Source organism: Diaporthe batatas (assembly GCF_019321695.1).
Source record: "Diaporthe batatas strain CRI 302-4 chromosome Unknown Contig00024, whole genome shotgun sequence".
Lineage (NCBI taxonomy): Eukaryota > Fungi > Ascomycota > Sordariomycetes > Diaporthales > Diaporthaceae > Diaporthe > Diaporthe batatas.
In genome coordinates, this window is record NW_025408571.1 from 80484 (window position 1) to 107412 (window position 26929).

The 26929-nt window shown below is 50.5% G+C and overlaps 7 protein-coding genes across 7 annotated transcripts; 4 read left to right on the top strand and 3 right to left on the bottom strand.

Moving 5' to 3' along the window:
* Positions 1-1817: 1817 nt before the first annotated feature.
* KVR01_013196 (uncharacterized protein) lies at positions 1818-4700 on the top strand (the record flags this gene model as incomplete). The annotated part of the gene is made up of 4 exons (XM_044786883.1): positions 1818-2846; positions 3597-3768; positions 3831-4351; positions 4413-4700. The coding sequence occupies 4 exons, from the start codon at positions 1818-1820 to the stop codon at positions 4698-4700; spliced, it is 2010 nt and encodes a 669-aa protein (XP_044637841.1).
* A 1108-nt stretch (positions 4701-5808) lies between these two features.
* Positions 5809-7717, bottom strand: KVR01_013138 (uncharacterized protein; the record flags this gene model as incomplete). The annotated part of the gene is made up of 3 exons (XM_044792296.1): positions 5809-5876; positions 6279-7391; positions 7450-7717. The coding sequence occupies 3 exons, from the start codon at positions 7715-7717 to the stop codon at positions 5809-5811; spliced, it is 1449 nt and encodes a 482-aa protein (XP_044637783.1).
* Positions 7718-10451: 2734 nt separating this feature from the next.
* KVR01_013152 (uncharacterized protein) lies at positions 10452-12340 on the bottom strand. The gene is made up of 2 exons (XM_044793738.1): positions 11081-12340; positions 10452-11006 (listed from the first exon to the last, which is right to left on the bottom strand). The coding sequence occupies exons 1-2, from the start codon at positions 12209-12211 to the stop codon at positions 10539-10541; spliced, it is 1599 nt and encodes a 532-aa protein (XP_044637797.1). The 5' UTR covers positions 12212-12340; the 3' UTR covers positions 10452-10538.
* Positions 12341-16237: 3897 nt separating this feature from the next.
* KVR01_013222 (uncharacterized protein) lies at positions 16238-17902 on the top strand. Its single transcript, XM_044785038.1, has 3 exons — positions 16238-16501; positions 16560-17468; positions 17543-17902. Exons 1-3 carry the CDS (start codon positions 16463-16465, stop codon positions 17714-17716), a joined length of 1122 nt encoding a protein of 373 aa, XP_044637867.1. The 5' UTR covers positions 16238-16462; the 3' UTR covers positions 17717-17902.
* Positions 17903-18837: 935 nt separating this feature from the next.
* On the bottom strand, positions 18838-19943 carry KVR01_013159 (uncharacterized protein). The gene has a single exon (XM_044786790.1). The coding sequence runs from the start codon at positions 19819-19821 to the stop codon at positions 18946-18948; it is 876 nt and encodes a 291-aa protein (XP_044637804.1). The 5' UTR covers positions 19822-19943; the 3' UTR covers positions 18838-18945.
* A 2446-nt stretch (positions 19944-22389) lies between these two features.
* KVR01_013219 (uncharacterized protein) lies at positions 22390-24746 on the top strand. The gene is made up of 2 exons (XM_044783097.1): positions 22390-22658; positions 22760-24746. The coding sequence occupies exons 1-2, from the start codon at positions 22603-22605 to the stop codon at positions 24702-24704; spliced, it is 2001 nt and encodes a 666-aa protein (XP_044637864.1). The 5' UTR covers positions 22390-22602; the 3' UTR covers positions 24705-24746.
* An 807-nt stretch (positions 24747-25553) lies between these two features.
* Positions 25554-26927, top strand: KVR01_013143 (uncharacterized protein). Its single transcript, XM_044782686.1, has one exon. It carries the CDS (start codon positions 25781-25783, stop codon positions 26825-26827), a length of 1047 nt encoding a protein of 348 aa, XP_044637788.1. The 5' UTR covers positions 25554-25780; the 3' UTR covers positions 26828-26927.
* Positions 26928-26929: the final 2 nt, after the last annotated feature.

Here is a 26929-nt window from a genome sequence, read left to right on the forward strand (position 1 = left end):
CGTTGAAACTCGATATCCACAAGGCCTGTGGGTAAGCATATCTGGAAACGCCTGCCCAGCGGTAATACGGGGCCAAGGGCGTCGGCACACCCAACCGCCAGTCACTCCTGCAGTAGTTCGGCTAACTCGGCTGCGGCTATCGCTGGGGTGGTCCACGGATCAAATAAGGTTGCGAGCTAGAGTCAGGGGTCGTGATATGCCTGCAGTAGTGAGCAAGCCTCAAGATGCAGTTGGTTTATCATGCACATTAAAACAATACTTTTTCTATTCACTCACCAGTGACCACCGGGGTTGGTATTATGTCTGAGATGTACTTTGACAGGTCCGGCTAATAAGCGATGGCGTCTCACACTTCCATCAAAAGACTGCCATCTGACTAGGGTTCTTCTTGACACATGATTTGCCCGATGCAATGAAACGATGGAAGCTGCATTGTATTTCTTGATATCGGAATTTTCACTTCAAAGCTGGAGCTACTGATGCTAGATGTTTTGAATTGGCCCTTTTTATCACGGGCTTTCTAAGTTACGCGGGTGTCTGCTGTCCTGCCACCTGGGCACGGTGGGCCCCCTCCCACCCTCTTATGGGACACCCTCCTATGGACAACAGTCTATATACGGGTCCCTACTCAATGTAATGGTGAAGATATGTGTTAGTTCAGGTACAGGAACTCGGCTATAACTTAATGTTATTTTCAAAATGGTGGTAGTAGCACAGTAACACTGTACGGGATGCTACTTGTACAAGAGGCCGGCGAGAACCAAGGCATGCACGAATGGCAACACTCCATCCATCTATTCTGTGGGCACTTTGAAATTTTATTCCGGTAACAGTGAAACAGCGCATCCGTTTGATTTTTGCACCAGGTCCCAACTCATTGCTCGGGCTGAACTCCTGCCCCTGAGCACGGCTCCTTGATAAGACAGAGATACGCAACAAGAGGAGAGTGGCTATTAGGTTTGTCATCCCACTCTTGATTGGTTGTGGATGACCTCAATTTCAGTCACCAGTCATGATGGTCTATCGTCGTCCAGTCCATCCTAAGGGGCTGGTAACCTCGATTCAGTTGCCAATATACAATTATTTGAATTGTAAAGCTGGACTCTTACCCGATTCTCGATTTGTGTCTGCATGTATTTCTGGACCCCATTATATACTGACAACAAGTGATAAACAAGGGCATCTCATAAAGTATTTGCCGTTGGATCATATACTGCTACGAATGCTCAACCAAGGCCTGCTTTACGATCCGCAACACAATTTACTGACGAGATAGTCTTGGTAGTCAGCAATATCAATATAAACTAGATAGTTATCCGGCCGTTCTAATGACCACCATGTCGGGTTGCGAAAGGCCTGAGCGGTGTCTGTTGTTGTTGAGTCGTGAGACTTTTAAGCATCACTCAACCCAAATAGGCAAATAGGGGCATTTTGACTGAACTGCTAACAAACACTGTGAAACGGCTGACCAATGACTCGATTAGGAGCTAAGCACGTATTCGATAAGGAAGCGGTGAAAACCTCGGGGGCAAATTACGCCACCATTCCGCTTGACCCAAAAGGATAGAAAATTTCGTAGTGTCGGGTTTTTCATCTTGGTGCAAGCAATCCGGCACGCAACATTGAGGTTTCCCTACGTCAACCCGTGCTCACCCCAACCCACCACACCAGACCGGCTCTACAACACCATGCATTAACACCAAAGAGAAATCCGAGGCTTAGTGCCCACCTTCCCTTCTTGCCTCGAATAACGCCTTGGCTGCAAATCACAGTAACAGTGGGGTTTTCGAGGCAACCAATTCAGACCACCCAGGAGTATGGCCACCCTCTCACAGGCACCGGAGTCCGACCTCTTCGGCATCAGAGAAACCCCAGGCGCTGGACGAGGGGTCTTTGCCAAGATGGACATCGCCAAGGGGACGGTTATCTACGTCGCCGACGATCTCTCGGCGCATGTCCTCTTCAGGGAGTACCGAAACGAGGTGTGCTGGCAGTGCTTCTGGTACAACCGCGGGAAGAAACTGCCTATCCGGGACCCCGACCACGGCCTGGCCTTCTGCTCGGAGGACTGTCAGGGGAAATGGATTGAGCGGCACGACCCGGATTGTCTGTCGGTCTGGCGCCACCTCGAGGCACAGGTCAAGAGGTCGGGGTCAAATACGGACGAGTTCGCGAATGCGATGAGACCGGCCCGGCCAGAGATTGAGAGCAGATGGAGGGCGGCCGCACAGGCCGTGCAGCAGCTCCGCGGGCCTCCCAACCGTGGCTCCAAGAAGGAGAAGAAGGAGCTTGCGAGGTTGTTAGCAGCCTCGGTAGATGCAGGCTTGTTCTCAGCCGATGTGGTCTCGTTCCAGCTCAATGCCGTCCTGAGTCGGTACACCCACCCGGATCAATGGCTGGGCACGCTGGCGCTCGAGGAGGATGCCCAACCGTACAGCTCGACCACAGACCTGGAACGGCACATCACCTCGTTCTACTTCCTGTCACTCATACTCCCCGAGGACCTCGCCAAGATCGCAAGCGCAGAGATGCTGGGCACTGTCAAGGGCAGGGAGGTGCGCAATAGCTTTGGGATCCGGTCGCTGGACGACGAAGGGTGCGAATTCTTTGGCTGGGGCGTGTGGCCGTCTGCCTCGTACTTCAACCACAACTGCGACCCGAACACCGACAAGGAGAGGGTCGGGAGGACATGGGTTTTCAGGGCCAAGAGGGATATTGCGGCGGATGAGGAGATCTTTATCTCGTACCTGGGCAAGGACATGGGCATCCTACGCGAGGAACGGAATGCGCTGCTGAAGAAGACGTGGGGATTTGACTGCATCTGCCAGCGCTGCAGAGGGCAAGACGTATAGAGAACAGCCTGGGCAGCCTTGAGAGTAGAGAGATACCATTAGATGCGACTTGAAGAATCCAGCAGAATTTATGAAGCCATTCACTTCTAACTACTGCGGTTGATTGGGGTCCGGTGAGACGCTCCCCTGACTTGATATGTGTGCAGCTGTTTCCACAGGGTCATGAGAAGTACCTTGACATCAGTGCAGCAGCCTAGACAACCATGCTAATAATGCCGAGGTACCTGGTCTCAGAGACGAGCTAAGACCTGTCGTTGACGGCTGGATCAGCTGGGCGTGTTGACGGTGATGGTCCGATGACATCACAGAAGAGCTCACAACGCGGTAGACGCGTCGACCTGTGAGAGGAAATCATCAATTGCAACCGCGACACCACACATCACCATAAAGTACACTTCCCTATCAACTCGCAAATCAATCACCCATCCGTGCCACTGCAGGCTCTTTCAGCAGGCTCACGAGCATTTCAATCATTAATACATCACGTACTCGTTCCACACGCCAGCAACACGCCAACATCTGAGCACGCAACCATCATGGCGGACTCCAGCACGGCCACCACTGGCCACAAGCGCAAGGCCGACGAGGCCGGAGACCTCCCGTCATCAAAGGCCCAGAAGGTGGACGGCAAAGTGCAGACGACGTTGGATGACGCTATTACCAGGCAAGCCCCATCCCATCCTCCCATAACCATCCTGACGCTGACCGTTTTCCATGGTGATTAGTGACAAGCCTACCAGCAAGGACAGCGACCAGGATGGAGATGACCAGCCGCAGCAGCCCGATGCAGACGAAGAGCCAGAGCCCCAAGACAAGGGCAAGGGCAAGGACAAGGGCAAAGCTACCAGCCAGCAAGACTCAGCAGTCGAGGAACACGGTCGCGAGGGGCCTACGCCGTCGAACATACTCGAGAAAGGTAAAGATGGAGCCGAGAATCGGGCCAGCAACAGGAGGCACTCGCTTACGAGTCAATCTTAGGCGTAATCTACTTCTTCTTCCGCGGCCGCATCGGCATCGACCATCCGGACAAGGTCTCTGATATTGCACGCACCTTCATCCTTCTCCGCCCTATCCCGAAAGATGCCAAGCTCACCCAAGGTCCTATCGGCGACGCTGGCAACTGCCGTCTGATTGCCGTACCTAAAAAGAAACTGCCCAAGACTGGGCGCGATCGTTGGATCGCCTTCGTTGAGAAGACCAGTGCGAGCTTTGACGAGTTGAAAAACGACTTTCTCCCTGCCAATGACTACGAAACCAAGACGGCTGGGGTCAGACACTCGCCGGCAGCCGTTCCCATCGGCCAGGGTGTCTATGCTCTGACCACGACCGGGCGTGAAAGCCATCTGGCCTACATGCTGAGCACGCCCCACAAGCTAGGGGAGGTGCAGACAAATCTCGGTCTGGAAGAGAAGGGCAGCTGGATCCTCAGCACCAGGAACCCCGAGTACCCGGCTCCCAGCAACACTGGCCTCCCCGATGGCCCAAAATACCCCAAAGAGGTAAGGTCGATGGCGGTGGCAAAGACTCTGCATCCGGGCTGACAACTTGTGTTACCGTCAGATCTTGGATGAATTTCGTGCTCTGCGATGGATGGGAACATTGCCCAAGCACCTCGTGCCCAACGCACAGTTCCTCCTGGTGGGCGAATCGTCTGGCATCGAAAAGGCCATGGAGTTAGACGACGAGGACAACGAAGATGAGGGAAATGAGCCCATGGAGGAGATGAAGGAGTTATGGGATGAAAATGTACAGCGCATGAAACATCTCGGCAAGACGGAATCCGACGCCATCTTCCTCGATCTCGAGGCGTATGGAAAAGATCACCCGCAGCTACAGACAGAGTTCTAGGTCAAAACTTGCATGGCTGCCGCGTGTCCCCAGCAATATCCGGCATATGTCCAACCGGTTCCAAAACATGTCCCTCCTTCAGCTCCACTGTGGTTGGAAGCCATAAGTGACAAGGAAATCTCTGAGGGGTCTGAACTTCCCCTCGATGACGACGGCAGGATACAGCTGCCTGAACCCGTCAGTGAAGTGGCCGACTCACAAGAGATGCTTACACATCTGGACCCAGGATCACTTTTCGGCGTCGAAAATCTCCCCACAGACGACGGCGACACGGGCGCCTTAGTGTCCTCACAGTTCACCAACACGTATCTTCCTGATGTTTCTGGCTCTTTCCCCCAAGGTGGGTCAATATACACCGATCTGGACCCAGGGGCACAGATGGCTGGCGGAAATCTTGTTACTGGCAGTCTTGAAGATCCGTTGGCACCTCCGTTTGACCCCAATCTGGGCCCGGGAGCATGGATGGCTAGCGGAAATCTCGTCACTGGCGGTCTTGAAGATCCCTTCGTACTTCCACTTGACCCCAATCTAGTCCTAGGAGCACAGGTGGCTGGCGGAAATCTTGTCACTGGCGATTTTGAAGGTGACCCGACACCTCTGCCTAACGAAACGTCGCTACATACAATGGGCGAGGGCCAAGCTGGCGCCCCAATCAACCCCGAGCAACCGCTGCACACAATTGATACTGAACCTGTTGATCCCCGGTTGCTCAATGAGGATGCTTAGCCGCTGGACATCTCATCACAGACGATTTCGAAGGAAACCCACCACCTCTGCTTAACGAAGAGACCTGTCAACTGGTATTGAACATCAGAGGGTCAAACGGGTACACGGTCGAAACGACCGTCCAGGGGATCTGATTAACCAAGGAGACTGGATTCGGGGAGCAGATGCTTTACTGAAGCGTGTCATTGGATTGCGATGGCCACGAAGCGAATCACATTGTTAACCACCACAAAGGCACTAGGTTTGGCCGTTACTACTATTAAAACAATGTACATCATGCACAAGGTAGCTATGAAGCCGGCATCAGCGTGGAAAATCGACCTGTCTCTTCAAGCCGAGAATGGTCCTCTTGTCTGTCCGTCCAAGCTCGGTCCTGCATGTCTCAAGCGGTGAGTATGAGTCCACCGATGAGAACAGCTGCGAGTGACTTAAATCCATACGTCATTTCCGCTGCGCTGTTCGTGAGCACCGGTGGCCTTGTCCCATTCATTGTCCCGTTTGGGGAGAGCGTCCCTAGAGGGAGCACGCTGACACCGCTTCCAGTTGATACTGACCCGCCGCCGCTTGGCCGTCCACTTCCGGCGCTACTATTGGAGGCACTCGAGGTGTTGCTACCGCCAGAACCGTGTGATTCGATGATGATTATAGTCGTGTCACTCCCACTGCCGTTGGAACCCGAACTGCCACCTCCTCCTGGGACGGGGGGTGCACCAGCAGCGCCAGACGAGCCCAACACAGCAAGGGTGGGATCCGTCCTCGTCCCGTTAGCAAAGTCCGGCACGGTCTGGCCTTCTCCGAGGCCCAAGTTGATCCTCTTGGCGAGATTAGTCGTCAACGACAGACACCGCTGGCGCTGGTTCATGGGCGGCTCGCCGATGGGCACCTCGCCGACCGCGGCGCCCATCTTCTCCATGGCGGCGGCCGCGTTGTCGAGGACGATGCGGTTGGGGTCCTCGACGGACCAGGCGGCCCACTCGGGGGAGCCCGCGAGCCTGAAGGTGTTGGGGTTGAGGTCCCGGACGAACGAGATCCAGTACGCCTGCGCGACCGCGGCGCCCGCGGCGCACGACAGCGGGTCCGCCGCGCCGAGCCTGATGCAGCCCGGGTCGCCGCCGTCGGTGTTGTTGCTGCCCCACACCGAGTACAGCTCGCTGACGTGCGGCGAGAAGAGGCCCTTGTCCGCGGCGCCGCCGGCCGTCTCGTCGAGGATGTTGTACCGGTACGCGTAGTTCCGGGCCTGGCCCGCGCTGGCGTACATGTCGCTCAGGAAGGCCGATATGCAGTGCTCTTTGAGCTCCGTCTTGATGGCCGCGTCCCGCTGCCACTGGGCGCCGCTGCCCTCGCGCAGGGAGGCGTTGGCGCGCGCGCTCACGTCGCGCCCAAAGATGGAGACGTTGTTGAGCGACTCCGGGTATGCCGCCATCACGGCCGCGAGCTCGGCGTCCGTCATCGACTTGCCGACGGTGCTGCGGATGTCCGCGCCCACCTCCTCGGTGGTGTTGACCGTCTGGTTCGAGATGAAGTTCGGGGTGGCCTCGTCGCTCGCGTACCCGTAGATTATGGGTATGTTCTGGAAGCGGCCCTGCTCGAACATCTGGTAGTGAGGCGCCGCGATGAGCTTCCCCTCCACGGTCGGGCCCCACCCATCTTTGCTCGTCTTGTTCTGGAACTCGGCAATGGGCATCATGCGCATGCAGTCGATCTGGTCGGTGGCGTTCAGACACCCGGTCGCGTTGAGATTGTTGGTGAGCGCCTGGTCGCGGTCAGCCGAGAACCCCTCGCTGCCCCAGCCGGGGCTCTCCGCAATAGCACCAGCGAAAAGATCTGGGAATCCGGCGCCGTTGTTGGCGGCGAGCAGCACGTCGATTGCGTTGGCGCCAGAAGATGCTCCCGAGACTACGATGTGGTTCGGGTTGCCGCCGAATTTCGTGGCGTGTTGCTGCATCCAACGCGCAGCGGCGACCACTGGGATCGTATATCAGCTTGGGAAGATCCCAGTCTTACACCGGGGATATCAACGCACTGTCATTGAGCCCATTGTTCGCCACTGCACCCTTGTTGTCAGCCTCGACAAGTGTGCCCCCGATGAAGCCCAATATGCCCACCCGATAGTTGGCCCTGATCACGATCATTTGCCCCCCACTGGCCTCCACCAGCCCGGTGCCGTTGAAATTGCCGTTGGAGTTGGAACTAAAGCCACCGCCGGAGATGAACATCAGGATTGGCAGCATGCTCTGCTTCGTGGCGTTGGCCGGGGCGTACACGGCGGCGAAGAGGCAATCTTCGGCCATAGGCTGGCGCTCAGAATCGAACTGTAGACCCTCCTGGTTGTTGGCTGAGACACACAGGGTGCCTTCTCTGGTCGCGTCCTGGACTTCGGTCTCATTAAGCGGCGGCTGTGGGGCCGAGAAGCGCAGAGGCGGCACTGATGGTGCTGCAAAGCGCATTCCAAGCCATTGGTTGACTCCTGTTCCCACCGTTGTTCCTTGATATTTGGCATAGCCAAGGTCGACTGTCTTCTGTTATTGTCTGGTGCATGCAGGGCTGCGTGGCGTAGGTACGTGAGGAGGACTCACCCAGAGTGTCAACAGCCGTGACGCCTGTCACCAAGACCAGCAGATTGATAAGATTCATGGCGGCAATAATTGAAATTGTACAATATCAATGAGCGGAAGTCGGGTCCTTGCCCCGTGGTGAACGAATGAATAAGAGCCCCCTGGGCGAAAGAAAGAAAGCGGGTCAGTCAATGATCGCAGTATTCCGACTAAGAGGCAGAGTGAAATACCGTAAGATCGGCAGAGGCGGGCACAAGGTGGGAAACCAGACCATGATATATTTATTGTGACAGGGTTTCCTATCTTGAGGCCGTGCCTAAGCAGGGACAGACAACCATCACATTGAGAATACCGCGCGCTGTGCTGTCGGGGGCTCAGAGGACACCGCAAGCCAAATTCCAGACGAAATGGAATTCGCCAAAAAGCTTATGTGTGAGCTGTTTGATGTTGTGGCATTGTGCAGAAGGTAGCTGAGCCACCTCCGCAACCACCCGTGGAGGGGTGCATGTGTGTCTCATATCTCAGGGGCCGAACTATGCGGCTCCCCGAGAACTAGTCATGGGATTTAAACTCTTGGCCAAGCCGGCTCTCTCGTCTCATGTTCCATAATCCGAAAAGACTAAATTCTTGTGCCCTGTAAACCCATCCCGCATCTTTGGGAAGAACCAGTGCTAGTCGGTGATGAACGGATCGTGCTGATCATACATAGCGTCTCTGTCGCTATCCGGGGTGACCCAGGCCAGACATTTAGCATTTGATGACAAGTGCTTCGAATGCCTCGACAGCAGGATGTATAACGGCTCTAATTCAGTGTGTTGAGGACTTCATTAGGTCATCTACCCCAGGTTCCCCAGCATCAGTCTGTACAGCTAAACTTACGTCTTTATCCGTATATGACGTGTGCAACCAACAATCCCAGAGGGAATCACCGGCTCAACCCATGTTCAACAGGCATTACAACCACAAACAGTTGGGAGCCAAGTGCAATCAAATAACCAGGAGTGCCGCCTGAAACTTCTTCTGTTTTCTGTTGACCTTCTCGTTTCCCAATTGCGAAATATGCAGATCGCCTTGTTGTCAATAGCTCACCCTCATCCTCGCCTCAAAACTAGGGTAAAGAAGCCAGGAACTCATCTGTTCTCTTATCCAAATCGTCACTTTGCTCCTGTGACATCCCATCAAACACATGGTCTGCGCCTTCAACCGGGTGAAGTGTGACTGCTACGCCCACTCTCTTCAGTGCCTCGTGGAGAAGGGTTGACTGATGGTATGGAACCACATGATCGTCGACGCCATGCGAGATGAAGAACGGGGGCACGCCTTTCGCCTTGGCTTCTGAAAGGTAGGTAATGGGATTTGCCCTCACCGATTTCTCCGGTTCAGCCTGGATTCCATCAGCTGCACCGACGTATAAGGATTCCGGGCTCCCAGGAGGGTCATGTGTCTGGTTCTTCCCGTCTGGCATGCCATGAGCGTCCATCTGCAGGAAGTCTGAAGGGCCGTAGTAATCGACGACGCCCTGCACTGCACTAGACTGGTCCAGGTGGTCGCCCATATCGAGCTCGTCGCCAGCACCAGCCGGTGAGGTCACACCCAAGAACACGGCATGGTGAGCACCTGCAGATTCCCCGAATGCAATAAACCGACTTGGATTGAGCCGGTACTCTTCTGAATGGGCCCGGAGCCACCTGACGGCGGCCTTGCAGTCCTCTACAGCCGCAGGAAACACGGCGTCGCCGCTGAGACGGTAGTCCAGGCTGGCGATAGCGTAGCCCTTGCCGATGAGGCGAGAGGGCATCCAAGGTGACTCTTTGGACCCGAACTTGAATGCACCGCCTGTCAATGTAGTTTAGCGAAGCGGATACGGGACCAGAAACTCCGAAGCTCAGAAGGTTGCCTACCGTGAATGTACACGATGAGGGGCAGCGGGCTATCGCCGGACTTTCCGTGCTTAGGCAGGTAGAGGTCTAACCTCTGACGGACATGGCCGTGGGAGGAGTATTGGATGTCTTTGAAGGTCTGGGCATCCTCCGGTGAAACGAAGGGGGGAGGCTTGAAGTTCCTCATGAAATCGGATCCGCTGTCCATGTTCAGTTGCAGTAGGCTTCAAATGTTCTCCCAAATTGTCGAAGATGAATGGTGGTTCGATAACTTTGCCCAAGACAGACGAAACTCCAAAGGGGCTTCGGTTTTATGATCGAAACTTTGCCTAATTGAGGGTCACCTAAGCTTGTAAATCCGATCAGGCTCAGGGCATTAAAGACTGCCGAGAGCTTAACCCGAGCCGGTTGTCAATCGTCTCCGCAGTTCAGCCGATCATCGTACCCTGAACGAAAACACGCGCAAGTAAAAATCAACAAAAAGACACCGCCTCAGTGTCCCGAGTTTCCTTGGTCTTTGCATCGTAGGAATATCGTGTGTGACTTTTGACTAATGGAGTCGATGTCACGGTGTCACAGAGAGTAGCCTTTCCGAGTCAGAAACCTGACTGTGCTCATATGCCTCTCCATGTCTAACAAGTATGAACATTCAAAAAGTCGCTATGAAATGAATCTGTCTATGCAGACCAGCAATACTCTTCCAAACAAGCCCCACACTCGCTGGGCAGGTTCGATCTCCCAACCTCCTTGAGCATGACTCCGCAAGCAAGACAGGCCCCCCACGAACCCTCGCCGCCCTGAGTCGCGACCTGGTTTCCATTTGAGATCATGGAGCTCGTCTCGGCCGCTGTGTACGTCAACTTCAGCGTGGCGGTGTTGGAGGCGAATGACCACTCCGAGTTTGGCAAGTACACGACGGTGACCGCTTCAGGCTCGTCGCAGCCGAAGAACTGTGCCTTGGAAGTGCTGAAATTTCCGGCGGCCGGAACAGTGGGGAAGCGGCCAGCCAAGCGTCCAGTGCGCGTGGCATCATATGCAGCAACAACCTGAGTCCCGTCGGGGAAGCCGCCCTCGTCATTGGAGTTGTCGTTGACGATAATGACACTCACGTTGCGTGTTGGCTCAAGCAGGGGCAGTAGGGGGATCTATGATGGTATCGTGTCAGTATTGTGACTGCTCCAGAGCTCAAACGAGCATCTTTTTTGAGATATGTACGTACGTTGTGATCGGCCTCACCACCATCGACGATGTGGAGGTTGTTGGAGTTGGAGATGGTGCTTGGCTTGGTGGCTGTTGTCGAGTTGAATCCCTTGAAAGGGTTGGGCACCATTGAGTAGCCATACTCGTCGGAAGAAGTGAACTTCTTGACCACCTCGACCAGGCTGCTGGGGAAAAGGGTAGTGACATCCACGCCAAGAGTCGCGTTGCAGACGTACTCATTCATGAGCATAGAAGACGTCCCGAGGACCCAGTCGATGTTGTCAAACCCGGTGACACACTGAGAGGCGGCCCCGGAGGTGATGTTGCTGCCGAGGTATTCAGACTGGACGAATGCGGAAATGTCGTCGGACCATGAACCAAACTCAAACGGGTTGAACTCATAGAGGGCTTCATCCGCGGCCGGCTCGCACGCTCCGCTGTCGGGCGTCATCTTGGACGCAATCACGATTGGGAAAGGTGCGTCGAACGACTTGAAGGAGTCCAACGAGCTTATGTCTGACATTTTGAAGTCAACTGCACCCTTGCTGCCAGACATGATCTGGTAAGACACCATCCGTCCCCATGGGTCTGTCAGGGATACTGGGAAGCCAGCTGAGCCCTTTGCGATGATGTCCGCAGCGATCTGTTGGTAGTCGCCCACCGTAGTAGCACCTTTTGCATCCAGGATGCCTCCCGCAAACTGAGTTGCCCAGACGCTGTCGCGGAGACTCGAGATTGTGGGCCAGTCGCCAGCAGAGAGGGCACTCAGCAGCCACGCACCACCTGAAAGGCCAGCATGGTACGACATGGCTTGGTACAGACCAGTTGTGCTTGAATTGCTGTCACGTCCATCCAGGGCCTGAACCACACCGGCGCCGGTGAGAAGAGACCTGAAACCTCCACCTGATATCGAGAGGGCCAGTGTCGGCAGGTTGGAGGTCTCCACTCCAGGCAGGGCATTCTCAAGCCAGCTCTTGAGGGCCGCGTCGGCTACGGCCTTACGTCCGACTGCCCAGTTTGCTTCCGATTCCGAGATGCCATCGGCTGACCTGACGAGGCTTCCGGATGGGCATGTGCTGGACACGGGGGCATATACGGATGCCGCAAGAGCACTAACAGGGCCGAGCGCCAAGACGAGGTGGGACAGCATTATTATGTATTTGTTATTTGGAAGCGAGTCGCAAAGTTCTTAAAATGAGTGACGTGAAGGAATGAAAATTAGAAACGAGAGGCGGCACAGACTCCGAGCCAACGACACGTGTGGCCAGTTAAGTAAATTAGTTGAAGGCTAGGATGGAAGACAAAGACAATCGACTCCATGGCGTGGGCTGTCCAATTATTATTATATGGCCATCGTCCGCCTCGTCACCTGAGCATTGACGCGGTGTGTCCGTCTGTCATTGCATATCTGCAGTCAACCAGCATTGAAGGTGGAGTACAAGCCACCTGGGCACTTTATCAAGGCAGAGTGGCCCAGATATCACGAGATAGAGTAAGGGGTGCCCGCGGGGCTGCTGCTGGATAAGGGATGTCCTCGCCCAGTCTATCGGTTCTCAATCTCCGGAACCAGCGGAAAGAAGACGCATTGTTCCAACGGCAGCGGTCCGTACCCTGATGTGGGCCCGACTACTGCACCGGTGAGGCTCGAATCACAACTGGCTGACTCGCAGGAAAAGAGGGCCGCCAATGCGCCCAGAGGCACGGTATCGATAGTTTCCTTCCCAAGCCCGTTATCAGTCTGCATGTTCCTCAGAAATATGCTAGCAAAAGGAAATTAGTGTTGTGGACCATGTGGCTTTGGTCATCAGCAGGATCACAGACCAGGGCGTTATTTCTCCAAAGACCAGAGGCTCGGCAACTTAGAAGTCTCCAGGCCGGAGCCTACAAACAAACCTATCTAGCCATACGCACTGTACGGTATTCCACCGGATGTCTATTTTCGGCCGAATGAATCCTCGCTTAATCCCTTTGTCAGTAGCTGCCCATAGAGGGGGGCTGTGAGTGTTTTACCAACTCGAGGAGGTTCCTTGTATCTCGTTATCATATAAATAGTTCCACTGAACCAAACTCTGGTGTTTCAGCAGTTTGGCCGCGGATACTCGAACATGGCCCACGTCTATCAAAGAACGGCGAAGAGCCTCGAACAATACAAGACCGGCAACGTGAATCATATTAGTCATTTTGAGTGCTACTCTGCATTAATTGATAGACATCATTGTGACCTGTCAATATCTCGTCAGGCTATGGACATAAATGTGCGAGTGCATAAACATTCCTTTCATCCGTGCACGACAGTTGTCAGCTTGGGCCTATATTGCGTTCCAAGGTTTCCGAGGATCCATGCCCGAGGGCACGGATTGGCAGGCCCTTTGCAAACCACCTGCAACAGAGGCTTAACTAATGTGGTGTGCATATATGTATGTAACTCACCAAGCAATGTCAGCATCCCGTACTACCTCCAGCATGACAAGGGTTGTCATTAGTGATAGGCCAGTAAAATTTCAATTTTCAAAATATTTCAGTTAGCTAACTAAATTTCATTTCACTAGGTTAAGTAGATCTAAAATATTTTATAGATACCTTAAATCTAATAGATCTTCTATATAAATTAAAGTAATTTACTAATAACTAATACCTAATTAAGGTTATTAAATTAGCGTTTTAAGCTATAAATTACCTTAATTCTATATTAATATATTTTATAATTAATTTATTTAAGCTTTTAAACTCTTAATTAATAATATAAATTACCTATACTTAATTAAACTATTTATAAAATTAATTAAGTTTTTAAGTAAGTTAATAATATTAATTACCTTAATTAGTTTTATTTATTATTTTACTTAAATAGTACTTTAAAAATTAATTTTTAAATTAAAGATTTCTTTTAAATAATTTAAACCCTTTAATTAGCTAAATATTTAAATATATAAGTATTTATATAAATAAATATAAGCTTATTAACTGCTTTCTACTTAAATTAATTATATAATTATAAGTATATAAAGTTTATTATAAAGAATAATTACTTATTTAATATAGAGTTAATAAGTATATTAAATAAGTATTATATAATATAAAGAATAAAAATATATTTAAAATAGCTTACTTTATCTACTTTTCTTTAATAGATATAATACTTTTATAAAATAAAAGTTAGAACTATAGTAAAAGTTTTAACCTAACTTAAACTTTATATAATTAATTATAATAGTTTTAATTTAATTATATAGTATATATACTCTAACTTATTTTATTACTTATAATTATTTAAACTTATTAAAAGTATTATTTAAAAACTTTTAAAATTAAAGGAATAAATAATTTAATATATATTAATAGTTTATTTAATAAAATAGGTATAAAAGTATATAAAAGTATTACTTAGTTTACTTTAAGTTACTATTTATTAACTTTAAGTTATACTTACTATTTTTTATTTTTAATTAGTATAAAATTAGTTAATAAATATATAATTTATTAAATTTAAATTATTTTTATACTATTATAATAAGGTTAAGGATTATTTATAAATAGTTAACTTATTATTAAAAAGATTAACTAAAAGGATATTAATAGTCTTTTAAAGATTAATATTTTAATTAGTTTTAATTATTAATTAATAAAGTCTTTAAGTATATACTTCTATTTAAATAATTAGGTTAATATAAAAGTTATAAAATAATATATACTTATTAAAGGAACTATAAAGTAACTTATTAAATACTTTAATAAGTAATAACTATTACTAATAAGCTATATAACTTTTATATTATTAAACTATTAAATTTTAAAGTTAGATATATTATTTTTAAATATTAAAAATATAATTATAAAAGTAGTTTAATTAAAAGTAGCTTATTAAAATAATATACCTATAATATTCTTAACTAATAGTTATAATTTATAAAATTATAAAGAATACTTAATATATAATTAAGCTTAAATAAGACTTATAAATTTTACTAATACTTATATTAAATAGAGTTAGTATTAATATAAATTAAATTAACTTTATTAAAATTATTATTAATAATTAAACTAATTAATAATAAAAAAGTTATTTAATTAAAAGATAAATAAAAATAGTATTAATATTAATAGTCTTTTAATAAAAACTATCTAACTTAAAATCTTTATAAAGAGATTAATAATTTAATTAAAGGTAATATTATTAAATTTATTAAAAATAAGGTTTATATAGATTATAATAATAAGTTAGTTTAATATATTTTAATAATAGTTCTTATAGACTTTATTAAAGTAAGTAGTAACTTATTTTTAATTAAGTAATATAAAAGTTAAATTAAAATAGTAATAAACTATAAAGTTATCCTTACCTTTATATATATTAAAAGGTTACCCTAATATAAAATAAGCCTTTATAAATATCTTCTATAATTAATTTATATAAATAGGTCTTTTCATTAATTAAAAGAAGTTAAAGGGTAGTTTTACTTACTTCTAAATATTATAGGTAGCTAAAAAAAGGGTATACTTCTTAATTAAATATATCTTATTATAAGAGATATTTTTATAATAAAAAATATTACACTACTTATAAGTTATTTAGGGCTTTCTATTATAAATAAAATAAGTAAAGTAATCCCTTATATTAAAATAAAAGTTAAAAGGAAAACAATTAACTATTTTAATAATAATTTAAATTTAATTTAATATTATTTAATTAAAAGTTTAATAATATCTATTAATAGATCTATTAATATAAATTACTAATAGGTAGTTAGTTAGAAAATAGATAGTTATAATAGAATACTTAATTATCTAATAAAATTATTACCACCTATTATTTTAGATATAAAGGATTACTTAATTAAGCTTAGTGTATTTTTCTATTTCTTTTACTAAAGGGCCTGAAATTTTAGATTTCTTTTAGGGGGGTCGGTGGGCCTAAAATTTCACCATCACTGGTTATTATCTGTGCCAGCGGTTACAATTGTCCAGAACCAGTGGGTTCCATTTGTTAATGAGTCTACGACAGCACGGTCCATTTAACCTTATCGCCGATGCCAGTCTTCAGCGTTCACCGCAGTATGAAGGCACCACGTACTTTTATATGTGTGGGGATTAGAAACGACACCACCTTATCGCCGATGTGGCCGAAGATACGTCATGAAGGGCCCCTCACCAGACAAACATTGATTGAGCGACCGCAAGCCGAGCCGCGATTGAACCCCATCCCAAATGGTAGCACAGCGCCAACTTGCTGGCCTTCCCCCACACTTCTTGTATCATCGATTACCCGGCGTTGTCCCCTCTAGCCAAGATTCAGTATCCCCAGAGCCGCTTCCTCATTGACTGGCTGCCCCCATTTTAACACTTGAGGACGAACCTTGACCATACATCAATTGGTTATTTCAAAACATTGAAAGGCTCCATCATGGCTGCACAGGTTCCTGAAGAAATGATGGCCATTCAGGTATGCCGTGACTTCATATTCTGTTCCGGAGGGGCCAGCCACTAACAGACAAGCCAAGGTCGTCGAATACAACAAGCCTTACCAGGTCAACAAGATCAAGGCCCCAGATCCTAACAGGCTCGGGCCCTACGATATTCTCGTCAAGGTTGCTGTGGCATCTTACTGTCACACTGATAGCATGATTCAATCTGGGATTTTCGGCACAACTCTCCCTGTGACGGGTTCTCATGAGGGCGCCGGGACCGTGGTGGCGGCAGGCTCGTCCTCGGATCTGAAACCCGGCGACCGAGTGATGTGCGGTCTGCCCTTCCACCCATGCGGCGAGTGCCCTGAATGCACCGGCCCCAATGAAAATTGGAGGCAGTACTGTGAGAACACCGAAGGTCACTGCGGCGTACACCGGGATGGTTTCTTCGCCGAGTATGCCGTCTGTGATGCGCGCACCAGCACCAAGCTCCCGAACGAGATTTCTTTTTTGAGTGCTGCACCTCTAGCTTGTGCCGGCAGGACGGTATGGAGAGGCGTTGAACAGGCAGACCTCAAAGAGGGCCAGTGGCTCGCGATTGTTGGAAGCGGAGGAGGCTTAGGGCATCTGGGGGTACAATTTGCCAAGAAGAAAGGGCTAAAAGTCATAGGAATCGATGCGAGGGATGACGGACTGCAGATATCAGAGGCTCTTGGTGCCGACGTCGTCATCGATGCGAGGAAAGGAAAGGAGGCGGTAGTGGAGCAGGTCCGGGAGGTAACGCGAGACGCGAATCCAGGGAACCCGGGAGTCGACGCAACTGTTACTCTTTCCGATGCGAACTCGGCTGCAGCGCTGGGCTGTGCAATCACCAAGAAGCACGCGACCATGGTACAAATTGCCCAGCCGAAGGACGTGGTCATCCCTTTCAGCGAATTTGTCTTCCGGGATGTCAGGGTCAAAGGAAGCGTCGTCAGCTCACCCGGGGAGAGCAATGCCATGGTGGGTACTTCCGAGAACTCAACGAGCTTCTGAGTGTCGGGCGGAAACGTCACGGTCTTGCTAACGTTCGGTAGGTCCGCTTCATTGCTGAAACCGGCATCAAAGTCAAGACGAACATCTTTCACGGCCTGGACCAGATCGAAAACTTGCTTGACATGGTTCACAGTGGAAAGATACAGGGTAAAGCGGTCATTGTGGTTGATAAAGAGCAAATTTCAAAAGAGGAACAGTTGGGAGCCAAGTACTGAGTGGTGGAAGGACTGAGTGAGGGTATTGAAGTATTTGCAGAGCCCCGAATTCGGGGCTTACCTTTGCAAAGCTTTTGTCATCCCAGTCACTTCTTCCCAGTCAGGTCTCCTCGATCATATGTTTTCTCTTATGGGCCATTAGGCAACAGTTTGAGATTCTCAATACTACACGTGATGCAGCAAAAACGTTTGATATACGCCTATGTTGCTAAGTAAGACTCATGTTTTCAAGTCGTCCTACTTTTGTACACAATTGGTCTGATCGGATTGTTCCTGCATATCCACACCAACAGATGAAGACCATAAAGAGCGATTTTGTAACGGTTCGCAGGATTTACCCTAGAATAGAGACGAAGGCTCTAATAGCTATATTCATGCCTTTATACATTGGGTCATGTCGTAATCTTGGCAACTGACTTAATAGGTATGCACCAGGACAAGGCATAGTCTGACAACATATTTATATCACGTAGTGTGCCACGGGATGTCCTCTAACAGTCATTATACCGCACTGCACTCGCTAGTGAGGATTTTATTTTCCCCAGTTTAGACAGATGCACCACTTATTATTTTCTCGAGCCAGACGCGTACGGATTTGTTCAGCATTGAGCTTTCCCATGGGTTCCGTCAAATCGAGGCAGAGGAGTGACCTCTGCACACACGTACGTTAACAACAGCCAGTTTATCATCAACCTGCCATATGCGTTTCCTAGCATCATGGGAAAAGATAGATGTGCTGAATGTTGACTCCCGGATTAATCAGAAAAATTGGCACTGGGGCGGAAACGAGGCTCAACTTGAGATGCATGAGGAAGCTAGCCAAGGACAGCGTCCAGACAAGCCACTCAGGCTGTGCTAGTCGCAGGAATTGCAGCAAAGGTCTCAGTCGAGCTCTTATTTCGTTTCAAACGAGTTTCCACAAATATCACAATTTCTCGAAATTCCCAATAGAGGTTTAAATTTGGACTTGTCCCGCGTGTATCTCATAATGACAGTACTGGGGTATCTCCTTCACCCAAAACAATTAAACTAACTTTAGTAACTCGTTGGCCATAAATGGACAACGCTGACACCCGCACCATGGTATTAAAACTAAGGCGGTCGACATCAATTATAATTACGCGCCGCTGCTGTAAACAGCGCCCCCCTCACTATCTGCCCCTGCACGTTCCCCGATTCCCTCACCGTCTCCAAATAGTTTGGTTCGAAAACCAGAGCTTTGGAGCCTTTTAGGCGGCAGTGGTGCCGTTGTTGCCAGTGGCGGGACCCTCAGGGTGCACAATGCCCTTCTCGCTCCTGTGCTGCCCGGGCTCATGCATAGCAAGTCCAAGTTGAGCGGGGTCAATCTTGTTGTGGCCAAATATGAGCAGGAAGCCAAAGACGGGCTTGGCAAAGATGTCCAGGATGCCGTAGAAGATGGCCTCGGAGTCAGGGTGGATGACATTGCCGCCCTCGGACAGGCCCCAGGCGATCGGGTAGAGGAACCACAGGAAGAGGGTCAGGACGCCACACTGCATGAAGGTGCTCTTGACGGAGCCTCCCAGGGCGTTGGCGTGGCGACGGCCGTCAATGGCAAGCTCGTAGGCAACGAAGAAGAGGGCGGCTGTGCCGAAGGCGAAGTATCCCCACTTGTAGGTGGTCTGGGTCAGGGCGCCAACCAATCCACAGACGATCATGATCTCGTCCGCGAGAACGGTGATCAGGATGGTGGGCCAGGGGAGTCCGGCCGTCAGGAGAAGATCCGTGAGCAGCAGCGGTGTGGTGACGAACCAGTCAATGTACCGGACATAGAACATCTCTCGGGTTCCGGCGGCAGCGACGGCGGCCCGGCCCGGCCTGACGAACTCGGCCTGGATGGGGGCTTGGCCAAGGTCAGAGGCCATGGACCAGTAGGCAATGCAGGCGACAGCAGTGATCCCGGCAGTGATGTAGTGGAACAGGCGGTGAGTCTGCGGCTTGGTGAAGGCGAGGCCCATGAAGGCGAGGGTGGAGGCACCCATGATGGCACAGACGGTGAAGTACCAATCTGAGCCTCGCACGGAGATGGCGAGGTCGCCGTGTGTAGCCACGACGCTGTTCACGTTGAGCGCCTGATTACCAGCCATGATGATGTAGACCAGTGACTCGACAGGTTGATGTTACTAAGGCTTGCGAGGATTGGAGCGATCTGGGGGAATAATGTAACGACACTCGATATCACAGATATCTTTCTAAGTTTGGGGTATCAAAGCAAAACTGATGTGTTGATCGAAGGCATCCCATTGAATCAGGACGGGGTATGGAAGGGTATTTGAACCTTTTGTGAGGAAGGGCGGTGACCCAAGGGTAGGTCGTCGAGCGTCATGAGATCATCCATGGACTTGCACCACGATGGTTTCCACGACCCATCGAGTACATGAGACGTGACAGGTAAATCAGCACTACTCCTAGCAAACTTGCAGAGGGCTGGCGGGTCGCTCGGATACTCCATGACGTCTTGGCAGGTATATTGAACTGGAAAAAAAACAAATGAGCAAGTGATCGGGACGTGGGCCGCACTAGCCCAGCCACAGGGCGCAATACCACTACTTGATCAAACGTCGATGTTGTACTGAGGCCGAAATCGCGAGAGCTAATTGTCCAATCATCCAGGCCATCGGCTTTGAGTTGGTGTCCTGAATCGTGGGGTCGACGTGTACTGCGTACCCAGTCTATGTAGTATTTTGTGTGAAAGACTGCATATGCTCACCTCCTGACTGGTGGTCTTGAAACGACAACAGACATATCAGCAGGGAGCTCCAGGTTATGAGAGTCTGGTGCCTGTACCTGTGATTCGTCTGCCGTGCGCCATGCTTGTGGTTTGGAGTCTATTATATGAGAAAGGGTAGCAACGGTGCGTGCGCCCAAAACGCCAAGGTTGGGATGACCGGTGAGCTGCTCCCAGGAAGCTTTCTTCGAGACTTCACCGGATGTTCCCAGACAACAAAGGTCCCGGGTGGTGGGCCAAGGCCTAGCACCGTGATCGTCGCCGCTACCCAGGTACCGTACCATGAGTACATACAACTGTCTCACTAACATCAGGGCTGAAGAGTATGTCAAGCGCCTGAACCCCGTCCCAGCCTCTACCGGAGAACTTTGTGAAAAGAAATTACATTCTTGTTTTCTATCTATCTCCTTGCTAATCTTTTTCCCGAACTGCAGAAATTGACACATTTACAAGTGTTGTTGCTGCTTCCTCGCGTCAGTGGGACGTCAAAACCGTTGTTTATGATGATATCATGACTTGTTGGTTGTCAAATAGCGTGGATCTCGGGAATGAGAGGCCGCACCACGACTAGTCAAGCGTGCCTGTCCCGCCCCTCCTGTCCTAGGCTTCTGTGGGTCCGGACCGCGGAAATCTCGCGATCGCAAGCATGTCTTGTCGGCCTTGGACGGGCCTACTGAGATCTCAAATCTCTCGAAGCGAAGATGTACCGGGTAACGCGCGCGAAACTCGACGGGGCTGGCACAGTCCGAGACGTGATTAGTTGAGCAACTGCTGCAGTGTGAAGGATACCACGGCGTTTGCGGAGCATGTAACATCAGGCCCGGCCTGGGCCAGATCCTCCGAAGCAAGCAAGATCTGCACAGCAGTCAGGTGCTGCAGTATCCGCCGTGGACATCTCGCGGCGGCAGACGGGATTGTGGAGACGGGCCCCCGGCCTAGAGAATCCGTTGGAGATGCAGAAGCTTATTCCGACCGCAGCCAGCGACATGCAGTGGCAGGCTCAGCAAAAATCAAGCACCCGTCGATCTATGGGCTGATCGGTCAGCAGCAAGGACCATCGACATCTGCATGCCCGGGCTATGCCCGCTCGAGCTTGGATCCCGGTCACAGGAGCACGAGGAGCTTTGTCTGGGAGCTCCTCGAGCCTTGAACCCTGGACGACCAGACCGCTGTGCTACCACTCGAGACCGACACCTCGCACGTCTCCGCAGTGAGTAGCAACGTCTTGTGCGTCATCCAATCTGCGGCTCACCTGACTGCGGTTCCATTGACGAAAAACAACAAACTCGCGCCATACTCTTGACAGCAAGAAGAACCCCCCTGTTTCACTGTCTTGGGAAGTCTGAGCGCCTTGAGCTCTGCGACATTTCCCCTCCCTTTTCTCGGCTCAGGCCTTGGGCTCTGATTTCTACGTATCGTATGTTTTGCTTTTGCCAAGGTACATTGTCAGTGTATAAATGTAATTGCCATTATGTAACCACTGACACGTAGTGATTCTCCTCCTGTGTAGGTACCGGGACGGCCGGGACGGGAAATTCACGACGCATGCTGCCACGGGCATGTAACAACCGGGGATATGATAATGCAGTGCTGTGCAGTCCTGTCATGTCATACATATTGCGAAGTTGCAGGAGCGTGACGCCAAGACAGCAAGATAGACAGACGTTAGCTGGCACGCTCGCGCATCAGGTCCAGCCTAGTTGTATAATACGATGCAATAAGAAACAAGGTCACCCAAACTGCCGAGGGCCGTTGGGTGGTAACCACGCAACCACGTTGGAGGTGTAAACGGTCTAAGAAGCATGCGGACTAGCCTTCGACGCATGCCGGCATGAGGTCATTGGTTGCCCAGTATTGTGTCAAGGCGCATCGTGGAAACCGCCCGCGAGTGCTGTGAGTGTCAGTTGGGCCAATTGAGTTTCCAATTCGAGATCTTGTACGTGACCTGAACATCATCGAAATCATCGTGAGAAAACGGCACAGTTATTCCCACATTTCCTGTCGCGAAGGTCGTCGTTGTTCGCCGCGGTCGTCTCCAACAAAATCGAGGTCGCGCCTGACCTCTGACAGCGCCACGCGCAGCAGGTCTGCGCTGTAAGGCTCTGCACAAAGTGATTGTTATGGGGTGGGCACTGGCACCATGAGTTCAGAATCAGAGCATCTCATACCACTGGCCGAAAGCAGCCCGCGACATCCGTGAGTAATCCACCCTTGCTCCTGAACCGTGACAAGCGCACGGCTGCAATTTGAGCCGTGAAACCATCGTGTCCTGTTCAGTCCTGACCTTCTTGGTGCAGATATCTTTCAGGGAACTTCGCACCGATCAAGAAGACGAGGTCTCTGACGCCATGCGTGTACTCGGGGTCTATTCCCCTTGACTTGGGCGGTGGGCAGTACGTTCGAAATGGCGGCAACCCCGTCTCAAACGACGATCTCGGCCGGGATGCTCACTGGTTCGACGGCGACGGGATGCTGAGTGGCGTGCTCTTTCGAAGGACCGGGGAGAAGGGCTCCACGATACAGCCAGAATTTGTGAACCAGTTCTTACTTACGGATGTGTATGCCTACGCCAGGCGAAGGGCCGGACCCGCTGGCGAGCTGGACCGAAGTCTGAGCCGACCTGTTCTTCCAAGCATCGCGACACTGGTCAACCCAGCCCTGGGGTTCTTCACTATCCTGTGGGCCATTGTCAGGACCATTGCTCTGGTTCTCCTGTCACATCTGTCGAGATCCAGATACCCCATCAAGAAGATCAGCGTAGCAAACACCTCGGTCATGTACCACGATGGCCGCGCACTCGCCCTTTGCGAGAGTGGTCCGCCGCTGAGATTCGCCCTTCCCGGACTGGAAACGATCGGCTGGTTCAACGGCCGCACTGCCGAGAATGAGCCCAGAAACCAAGACGACGACCAAAAGGGGGGTTTCGGCGGCGGCGGCGCCCTCTCCTTCATGAGGGAATGGACAACAGCCCACCCACGAGTGGACCCCGTGACAAAGGAACTGATCGCCTTCCACGCCGTATTCATAAAACCTTTCTGCTACTACTCTATTGTGCCACCGTCGAAGCGCAAAGAGTCACTATTGCAGCCGCCCTTGAGCGCTCGGCTCTCGATGCCTGTCCCCGGGGTCAGGGCACCAAAGATGATGCACGACTTCGGCGCTTCTCGAAATCACACCGTTATTCTCGACCTACCACTGACACTCGACCCGATGAACCTCGCTCGAGGCGTGCCCGTATTATCATACGACTCCCGGGGCAAATCACGGTACGGAGTCTTCCCGCGATATCGACCTGATCTCGTTCAGTGGTTCGAGACCAATCCGTGTGTCATCTTCCACACGGCCAACTGTTGGGATTCCGTCACACACACTGGTGAGATGAATGGCGCCAATATCCAACAGACATCTGTCAACCTGCTCGCATGCAGGCTGACATCAGCGTCGCTGGTGTTCAGCGCCGGAAATTTGCCCACGCCAGCTGTCAAACCGGTGCCGCCGGAATACGCAGAGGAGGAGCAGTGTAGGCTGTACTATTACAACTTCCCCTTGTCTGCGAACGACGGCACGGATGAACCTGGCCATCGAATCCGGCACCAGTGGGCACTGTCAGCCATCTCGTTCGAGTTCCCCACACTGTCACCAAACCACTCAATGAGCGAGGCGCGATATATTTATGGCTGCTCAACAGGCCATGCGTCGTACACGGTTGCCTTGGGTAAGGCGGCCAAGATCGACTATCTCGCAAAGATCGATGTCAAGACACTCATAGAGCGTGGTGTCCAGCATCCACCACAGCCTATAAGAGGGTGTGTGGATACCCGGACTGTCGTTGAAGTTCAAGAAAGCCACGATCCCAACGACCCCATCAAGTTGTTCAAAATGCCTGATGGATGGTTTGCGCAAGAGCCCCGGTTCGTTCCTCGGAGAGAAATTGAGCGGCAGAGCGAGGATGATGGCTGGCTTTTGACGTATGTCTTTGATGAGAGTCAGCTCGGTTCAGATGGCGAATGTGGCGAGGACGCAGTCAGTGAGCTGTGGATAATCGATGCGAAAACATTGAAAGATGTTGTAGCTCGAGTGAAGCTGCCACAAAGGGTTCCATATGGTTTGCATGGATCTTGGTTTTCCGAGGACGAAATCAATGAGCAGAGGCCTTTTACTTCATTGAGATCTGTGGCTGATCAGGAAGGAAGTGCATTCTCCAGGAGTCTTCAGGGCATGGTTGAGCGATGGATAGGATGATCGGCGTCTCTAGCTGCATCTACATTAATTTTGATTGACCTACTCAATAAACCCTCTTAGAAAGTGGCTCCTGTAAACTTTCAAAGCAAGATGTCAGATCGTTGTGTTTACTTTTCTAGTCAAGTGATGAATACAGAGTAAAGTGTCGATGATACAATGTTGGCATAGATGCAGATACCCTAGGGTAGATAAACCTCTTGCAAGTAACTGACAATTCATGCGTTATTGCGAGTGTCTCCGAGCGAGAATATTGTTTTCACTTTCTAATTACGTACTCGCTCATCGCATGTTTTGCAACTCAATCGATGTGTTGAAGTTGTGCATGCATAACTTTAGTAACTTACCTGGTGTTCATTTCATGTCAGCAGAATTCAATGTGCTTATGACCTTTGTAAACCTTACAAGTCAAAATTAATTTTTCGATCATTCAGGGTATCAATGGCGTATATATTGAAGCCTCCCGAGGTCTCCAAGAAATTCCCCATGACTAAAATTAATATTGTTCATCTCACACTGTTCAAATGTTCCCTTCCTAGGTACGGGCTCTCTTCCTCAGCCTGGGGCACTTTCCTCTTCAATCTTGGGAGCTGTTGACTGTATCTATAACCCGTGCCACTAACTCGTCTTGTCGTTTTGACTAATAAGAAATGTCTGTGGTGCAGACTAAGAAGCTGACTGCTGTGGCTTGCTTCATGACCAGGGTATATTTAGATTACTGAACAACCTTGGGATCCATGACGTTATCCGCCGAAAATCCGGCCGTCGACCCACAACACCCTGAAAAGATGGGCTCATGGGCCTCGATGGGCCATAAAAACGTCCATAACCATACTCAGTCAGGAAATCTTTGTCACGGCTGTGGCTTACAAATATCGACAGTATGACGTTAAAGGCCCGCCGGCGTTAGTATCAGCCGATGAGATATAAGCAAGCCCTGGCGGCGAACACGTATCGCCTATACCCGAAATGCCTCTAGAGCTCATAAACCCTTCAGCGACCTGATTTCTTTCGCACCGTGAAGCCAGAGACGTCCACTTTAATCATTTCAAAGCCTTTTATCAAGATCCAGAAAAGAAATGGCCGGACAGACGAACAGCACCCAAAAGGGGATCATCCTCGTGACCGGCGCAACCTCCTTCGTCGGAACACATGTAATCAAGCAGTTCCTCCAGAACGGATACCACGTCCGAGGCCAGGCTCGAAGTGAGAGCTCCGCCAAGAGGATATACAAGGCGTTCCCGGACGCTGGCGACGCACTCACCACAGTCATCGTCCCAGACATCACAGCCGCCAACGCATTTGACGAGGCTGTCAAGGATGTGGCCGGCGTGATCCACACCGCGTCTCCTTTCGTCCTCCAGGTCCAGGACAACGAGAGGGACCTGCTCGGCCCAGCCGTCAAGGGCACCACGCGCGTGCTCGAGGCGGTCGCCGCCCACGCGCCCCAGGTCAAGCGCGTGGTCGTCACCTCGTCCTTCGCCTCCATCGTCGACCCCGTGCAAGGCTACCGACCAGGGCACACCTACACCGAGGAGGACTGGAACCCCGTCACCTACGAGGAGGCCAAGGCGGGCTCTGGCACGGTCGCATACTGCGGGTCCAAGAAAATCGCCGAAAAGGCGGCCTGGGACTTTGTCGAGGAGAAGAAGCCCAACTTCACCGTGTCGACCATCTGCCCGCCCATGATCTACGGGCCCGTCGAGCACGACGCGGACATCAAGAACCTCAACACCAGCATCGCCGACATCTACCGCTTCATGGACGGCAGCGAGAAGGAGCCGGGCGCGACCGGGTTCCCCGCGTTCGCCGACGTGCGCGACGTGGGCGAGGCGCACTTCCGCGCCTACGAGCGCGCCGAGCCGGGCCGCTTCTTCATCACGAGCGGCAATTTTGAGTACATCGACGTGTGCAGGGTGCTTCGGGCCACGCTGCCCGACCGCAAGGATAAGATCCCTGACCCGGAAGCCACGGCCCGCGCCGACTTCTACAAGGTGGACAACTCCCGGACGGGCAGGGAGCTGGGCATGAGCTTCACGTCCCTGGACAAGTGCATCCGGGACACGGCGCTGAGCCTGGTCGCGCTGGAGCAGGGCAAGACGTGGAGGGAGGTCTCCAAGGCGTAGATGCTTCTGTGGGGAAAGCAAATCGAGCAGGGCCCCGGGGGATTATAGAGCAATTAGATTTGAGATAATAATAGACTAGAATAGAGACCAAATTCCCAAGGT